This window comes from Eimeria acervulina, genomic scaffold, assembly GCF_000499425.1.
Source record: "Eimeria acervulina Houghton genomic scaffold, Eah_scaff161, whole genome shotgun sequence".
Classification (NCBI taxonomy): Eukaryota; Apicomplexa; class Conoidasida; order Eucoccidiorida; family Eimeriidae; genus Eimeria; species Eimeria acervulina.
This window is the reverse complement of record NW_013550174.1, coordinates 171-7,500: the sequence shown is the minus strand read 5'-3', so window position 1 is coordinate 7,500 and position 7,330 is coordinate 171. Positions and strand designations below refer to the sequence as shown.

The 7,330-nt window shown below is 45.4% G+C and overlaps 2 protein-coding genes across 2 annotated transcripts in view; one reads left to right on the top strand and one right to left on the bottom strand.

The window, feature by feature from the left end:
- EAH_00022170 (hypothetical protein, conserved) overlaps positions 1–2,355 on the top strand; it is a gene marked incomplete at both ends in the record, with an annotated part of 3,174 nt that extends 819 nt beyond the window's left edge. The window contains one exon of the mRNA XM_013396980.1: positions 1–2,355. This exon is cut by the window's left edge and continues 819 nt beyond it. Coding sequence (XP_013252434.1) covers positions 1–2,355 — 2,355 coding nt within the window.
- Positions 2,356–4,778: 2,423 nt separating this feature from the next.
- Positions 4,779–5,998, bottom strand: EAH_00022160 (hypothetical protein; the record flags this gene model as incomplete). Its single annotated transcript, XM_013396979.1, has 2 exons — positions 4,779–5,135; positions 5,882–5,998. 2 exons carry the CDS (start codon positions 5,996–5,998, stop codon positions 4,779–4,781), a joined length of 474 nt encoding a protein of 157 aa, XP_013252433.1.
- Between the last annotated feature and the right edge of the window lie 1,332 nt (positions 5,999–7,330).

The window sequence follows — 7,330 nt, the reverse complement described above, 5'->3', positions numbered from 1 at the left end:
GCAGGTAAATGGACAGGCAGACTTTATCGCTGGTCTTTGCGTGTTGACGATCTCCCTCTGCCTGAATTCATTCTTCACCCTCCTGCTGCTGCTGCTGCTGCTGCTGCTGCAGCAGCAGCGGGGGGTGCTGCTGCTGCTGGCTGTGTGCGCAGCCGCTGCGGCAGCTGCAGTAGTCCCTTCTCCGACAGTGCAGCGCCAGCCACAGCAGCAGCAGCAGCAGCAGCTGCTGCTGCTGCTGCTGCTGCAGGAGTAGGTGCAGGGAGTCGTAGGTGCAGCGACAGCGGGGAAGAGCCTTGTTGCTTGAACTGGAACAGCAGCAGCAGCAGCAGCAGCAGCAGCAAAGGGCTGTCAATACAGCTGGAAGCAGCAGGAGGCGCATTGCTTAGCAAGGAGGCTCTGCATGCTGCTGAAGGCTTTCGTTATTTTCTTGCTCAAGCTACTGTCTGCAGAGACACCTGGGAGAGCACCTTTGCTTCTTTTGCTCAAACCGCAGCACCGGTGCATGCACTGGCTAGCAGCAAACTGCTGCTGCTGCGCCTCCTCGAGGATGCGGTCGCTCTACCTGCTTCCGAGCTGCTGCTGCTCGTTGCTGAGTGGACCCAACACCCCTCTGCTGCTGATGATGCAGCAGCAGCAGCAGCAGCAGCAGCAGCAGGCAGCAGCAGCAAACCCCACCTGCGGGTCTTGTGTCTCCTAGATAGAGCTGCTGCTGCTGCTAGTGGATTGCCGCTGCGCAGCTTGAAGAGGGGCACGGAGCTTTCTTCTGCTGCCTTTGAACCATTTGCTGTTTGCGTGCAGCGCAGCAGCAGCAGCAGCCGCAACAGCAGCCGCAGCAGCAGCCGCAGCAGCAGCCCCTCCAGCAGCAGAAGGCGCAGCAGCAGCAACTCAAGCAACAGCGAAACAGAGACAGAAAAAGAAGACAAACACAAAAAATTAGTAGTCCCCATCTGCTGCATCCATGGCCTGAAGCTGCTCACAGACGAAGCACCTTCTGCGAGCAGCAGCAGCAGCAGCCGCAACAGCAGCAGCAGCAGCAACAGTAGCAGCAGCAGCAGCAGCAGCAGCAATTTTAGGGACGGAAGGGACTGCCCCAAAAGACAGAAGCGCTCGCCCGTAGACACACCGCCAGAAGCAGAGGCAGCAGATAGAGCAGCAGCAGCAGCAGAGACAGCAACAGCAGCAGCAGCAACTGCAGCAGCAGCAGCAACAGCAGCAGGAGACAGCGATGCACCTACAGGAGACAACGGTAAACATAAGCGAGAAGGACCGGGAGACACAACCGAAGCAGCAGAGGCAGCCAGTAAAGCACAAGACAGGCACCAGCAGCAGCAGCAGCAGAACAGGCAGCAGCAGCAGCAGCAGCAGCAGGACAACAGGGACTCGGGAGGGGCACAGAGCCCAGAGACCCCATCGCCAACGAACCCCAACAGCAGCAACAGCAACAGCAGCAGCAGCAGCAGCAGCAGCAGCAGCAGCAAGCGGAGTCGGGCTGTGGTATCCTGCGCCCCCATCAGCAGTGTTGCTGCTGAGAGCTGCCTGCGATCTGACAACCAGGTGCAGCCAGCTGCTGCAAACAGTGCAGCAGCAGCAGCAGCAGCAGCAGCCACCACGCAGCAAAAGGAGACACACAAGGAGACAGGCTGGCCTGCTGCAGATAGGGCGAGGAGCAGCAGCAGCAGCAGCAGCAGCAGCAGCAAAGACGGCGGAGACAGTGAACGGAGACGCATCCGCAGCAGCACCCCAATAAAATCCGAAGCGTCAGCAGTGCTGGCAGCAGCAGCAGCAGAAGCAGCAGGAGCAGCAGCAGCACCTGCTACTCCAGCACGTGCTGCAGCCGCACCAGCAGCAACAGCAGCAGCAACAGCAGCAGCACCAGCAGCAGCAGATGACAGGGGACATCGTCAGGGTGTATGTGTTTCTGTGCGTTGTTCTGGGCTGTCTATGCAGCAGGAGCTGCAGCAGCAGCAGCAGCAGCTGCCGCGCGTTCAGGTGTCTGTACACCGCAGCGAGAGGGCGCAGCTGCCTGCATTTGAGTGCATGCAATGCGCAGAGTTCTACCAGCTGCTAGAAAGAAAAGGAGACAGCAGCAGCAGCAGCAGCAACTCCACGTTACACAGAGCAGCACCTTGCAAACACCACCAACAGCAGCAGCAGCAGCAGCAGCAGCAGCAGAAGCATAAGCACCAGCAGCCGCAGGCAGAGACCGAAACAGACAGCAGCGGAACAGAAGAAACGCATGCATGCAACGGAGACCCTGCTGCTGCTGCTGCTGCTGCAGCAAATAAGAGGCGCTGCTCTCGCCACAGGCAATTTGCCGCACCTCCTTCAACCCCTCCGGGGTATTGGGACTTGTGATGCTGCAGCAGCAGCAGCAGCAGCATAAATGCAGCAGAAGCAGCAGCAACAGCAGCACCAGCAGCTGCTGAAGCAGCAGGGGACGCGGGAAGCAGGACAAAGGTCAAAGGCGAACTACAGCAACAGCAACAGCAACAACAGCAGCAGCAGCAACAGCAACAGCAACAGCAGCAGCAGTAGCAGCAGCAGCAACGGCGTCTGCATGCATGCATGGAAGGTTATATAGTAAGGAGGCATCATGAGGGGGGCTTAAGAGACAGATTTCTGCTGTTTGTTTATTGAGTTGGTGTTTATAAAAAGAATTGTTTATATATTATATATGCATATAACTCTGTCTGTTGCGCTGCTGCATGCATGCAGCAGCAAATAAACAAATAAAGAGATAAGAAGATAAAAGAGACAGACAGACATAAAATTAAACAATAAATAACACAACAACGCAAAGAGGCATAAGCTGGGGTCTTGTGCTGCAGCATGTCTTCTTCTGTCTCCTTCTCTTTATTTGTTTATTTATTTATTTATTTGTTTATTTATTTATTTGTTTATTTGTTTATTTGTTTGGTTTTCTTTATTCTTTCTGTCTCTGTCTTTGTCTCTTGTCCCTTCCGTTTGCTCTCCTCTCTTTGAGCTGGGGTGTATGTACAGCTGAGGAGGTTGCTGCTGCTGCTGCTGCTGTTATTGTTGTTGTTGCTGCTGCTGTTGGTGTTATGCTGAGTCAAAGGGCTGTAGGTTTTTAGTTGGGGTCTCTCCTGTCGTCTCCTGTCACTTTATCTGTCTTCTTGAGATGTTTGTCTCCTACAACATCTCAGCAGCTTTATATGCATGCATGCATATAGCTGCATGCATATAGCTGCATGCATATAGCTGCATGCATGCATGCATGTAGCTGCATGCATGCATGCATGTAGCTGCATGCATATAGCTGCGTGCATGCACGGAGCTATACAGAGCCCTGAAGGAGTAGAGGAGACAGCTGAGTGCCCCGCGAGGCGAAGTAATATATAGATAATGAGACCATTTATATACGTTTATACATATAAATATAAATATAAATATATGTATTTATATTTATATAAATAAATTAATGTTTATTTATATATCTGCTTATTTATTTCTTTGATATTTGTTTTTTATGATAACTCGGCGTTTGTTTTTGTCTTTTTCTCGCTGTCTCTGCTGTCTTCTTTAAAGAACTTGATATAATACTAATAAAATAATAATATTAACAATAATAGTAATAAAATAATAATAATAAAATAATAATAGTAATAAACAGAGAAAGAGGGACAGAGACAGGAAGAAGCGAGACTAATATAATTAGACAGAGACAAAGACAGACAATATATATATATATATATGTATATGATAATAATATATGTATATATATCTATGATAATAAAAGAATAATAATATAAAGACAAACAGAGAGAAGGAGAAAATAAGAGAGACAGAGACAGAGACAAAGAATCAAGAAATAGAACAAATATAAACAGACAAAGACAAGCACAAATAAACAAAGACAAAGAAAAGGAGACAGTTTATTTTTAATGCCCCACTAATTATTATTCTTTTGTCTCTTTTCGCCGTCTGCTCATCGCCACCCGCAGATAAACAAACACAAAAAAACAAAAACAAAATAAAAACCCTCTCCATCAACCAATCCTTATCGCATGCAAATCTGCATGCATGCAAATGCATGCATCTGCATGCAAATCTGCATGCATGCAAATGCTGCATGCATGCAAATCTGTATGCAAATGCTGCATGCATGCAGCGGCTTGCATGCAGGTAGGAGGATGGGAGCGGGTGTTGGAGCTGTCGGTCTTCTTCTTATTTGTTTGTTTGCTTGTTTTTGTCTATTTGTTTGCTTGTTTGTTTATTTGTTTATTTTTTATTTGTTTATTTTATTTGTTTTGCCTTCGGTTGGGAATTGCTGGACGCGGCATTTGGTGAACTACGCTGTCATTCGCTCTGCATGTACACCTCAGCTAGATGCCTATACACCTCAGCTAGCTGCCTATACCCCTCAGCTAGCTGCATATACACCTCAGCTAGCTGCATATACACCGCAGCTAGGTGCACATAAGAAACCACAACTAGCAGTATATACACCTCAACTAGATGCACATACAGCTGAGCTAGCTGCGCATACACCTCAACTAGATGCACGCAATACAGCTCAACTAGCTGAACATAAACCACTTAAAGCATCAGCTGCGTATACGCCTGAACGAGCTGCGTATACACCTGAACGAGCTGCGTATACACCTGGACGAGCTGCGTATACACCTGAACGAGCTGCGTATACACCTGAATCTATCAAGGTGCGTATACACCTGAATCTAGCAAGCTGCGTATACAGCTGGATCTAGCAAGCTGCGTATACAGCTGAATCCAGCAAGCTGCGTATACAGCTGAATCTATCAAGCTGCGTATACAGCTGGACCTATCAAGCTGCGTATACAGTTGAATTTAGCGAGTTGCATGCAGCAAAGGCGCGAGGAGAGCAAGCAGAAGAACGAAGAGAGACGAAGCTGCAGCTGACGCTTCACTAGGCCAGGGCCACCAGCCCCCCCACCCTCCATTGTTGCTGCCTGAGTCTTCAGATTCTGTTGAAGCTGTTGAAGTGGTGGTGTTGCTGCTGCTGCTGCTGCCCCCGCTGCTGCTGCCACCTCCGCTGCTGCTGCCACCTCCGCTGCTGCTGCCCCCACCCCCGCTGCTGCTGCCACCGCTGCTGCTGCTGCTGCTGCTCCAAGAGTCATCCCACCAGGGAAAGGAATCTGTGCAGCAGCAAAAAGCATAAAACAAAAGAAGACAGAAGCAAAACAACTAAATAAGAGCAGCAGCAAAAGGAGACAAAAGAAAAACAAATAAACAAGGGTAAGCGAGACATAAAGAGAGACAAATAGCAGCAGCAAAAGGAGACAGATAAGTAACAACAGCAAAAGGAGACGGATATAGAAGAGAGGCTGCTGCAGCACGAAGATAATGTTTAGTTGTTGTTTAATTATTATTGGGTTTGTTTATTATTTCTTTTCTTACACCATCACGCTATACAAATATTAAAATTAACAAATATTATATATATACCCTAAAGCATATGATGTTCTTTGTTTTGTATTGTTTTGTTTGTATATGAATTTATCTGTCTCCTTTTAATGTTATTATTATTTATATGTTTTTATTTTGGTGTCTCCTTATTGTTTATTTGTCTGTTATTTTATAAGAAACAGAGAGAAATAAACAAATAAATAAACAAAATAAATAAAACAAATAAATAAAATAAATAAAGCAAACAAATAAAATAAATAAATAAATAAATAAATAAACGAATGAATAAATAAATTAATAAATTAATAAATGAAGTAGGACTTACAAGATGTGGTGGAGGTAGAAGTAGCGGTTGATTTGGTAGAAGTTGAGGTGTATGTGCAGCTTTGGCCTTTTCTTTTATAAACTTTAATAGATTTAATTTCCCAATAAGCTTCTTTAAATTGTTGAGGGTTGTTGCGAACAAACGCCTCACAATCTTGTAATCCGTTACCGGGGCACCCGTTCGCTTGCGTGAAGCTCCATCCAGCATAGCCTCCGCAGAAGGTTGTATTAATAACAATTCTTTGTTCTTTAAAGTATTCATTTCCATTACAATTGGATCCTAGAGTGAAATAAGCTAAAGGTTTCTTGGTCCATAGGTCAGGTGTGGGGTGACCATTGGTCAGGTCCAATGGTGCTTCATTACGTGTAAAGAACCAGATTCGTATATATTTAGTATGATGTAATTGCATAACATAATAACCTCCTCCTTTATTATTAAGAGGCTCTCCATATGCATCTTCATAAGATTCAATTGAGCAGCCAGTATTATCAGGTGTAGCATTAACCCAGCAATCAAGAGCAAGAGAGTTCGCGTTATTAATAGAAGACCACTTCCCATTAAAATAAGAAGTATTTGAAGGCATTACACACCCTTTCTTTGTATGCAATGCGCTGTGTGCATGCGCTTGCTTATTTGCTCCTTCTATTATATCTATTTCACCTGTATCAGGCCACGGGTCCCAGCCCACTGTCCAATATGCAGGCCACGTCCCACAGCCTGTCGGCATATGCGTCAAATCTAACACCCATAAAGCCTGCACATATATATATATACATATTCACACATGCATGCAGACATGCATGCAGACATGCTGGGATGCAGATATGCATGCATGCAGAGATGCATGCATGCAGAGATGCATGCATGCAGAGAGATGCATGCAGAGATGCATGCAGAGATGCATGCAGAGAGATATATATTCATTAATGCATGCATACAGAGATGCATGTAGAGATGCATGCAAACAGACATATATTCATATTCATATTCATATATTTATATGCATGCATGCAAACATACAGGCATGGATGTAGGCTTCTGATGGATGGATGCATCAAACAAAATAAACGAAGGAGAGACAAAATAAAGAGAGGAAGAGATATATGAAAAATATAAAACAAACAAACAAACAAAACAAACAAAGGATAAACAAAAGAGACAAACAAAACAAAACAAACAAACAAAACAAACAAACAAACAAACAAACAAACAAACAAAGCAAACGAAGCAAACAAAACAAACAAAACAAACAAACAAACAAACAAACCAAACAAAACAAACAAATAAACAAATAAACAAAGAAGCAAAGAAGCAAAGAAGAGAGTTCTTACATCTGTCCATGCCCTTTGCGATGTGAGTCGAATAGCTTTTCTTCCTTTATTACTTGCAAGCGTCTCCGTAGTATCTGCTTTAATATGAATACGTTTATCAGATAAAGTTTTAATTAAGCTGTACCGCTGCGCTGTCTGCTTACCTACATATTCAACTGTACCTCCAGTTGGGTCCCCCCACTCAAAAAAAAAAAATTTACTCAAGTCCCAGAAATCATCGCCGATAAAACTCTCCTCCAAAGTATACAAATCTGAACAAACCTCCTCG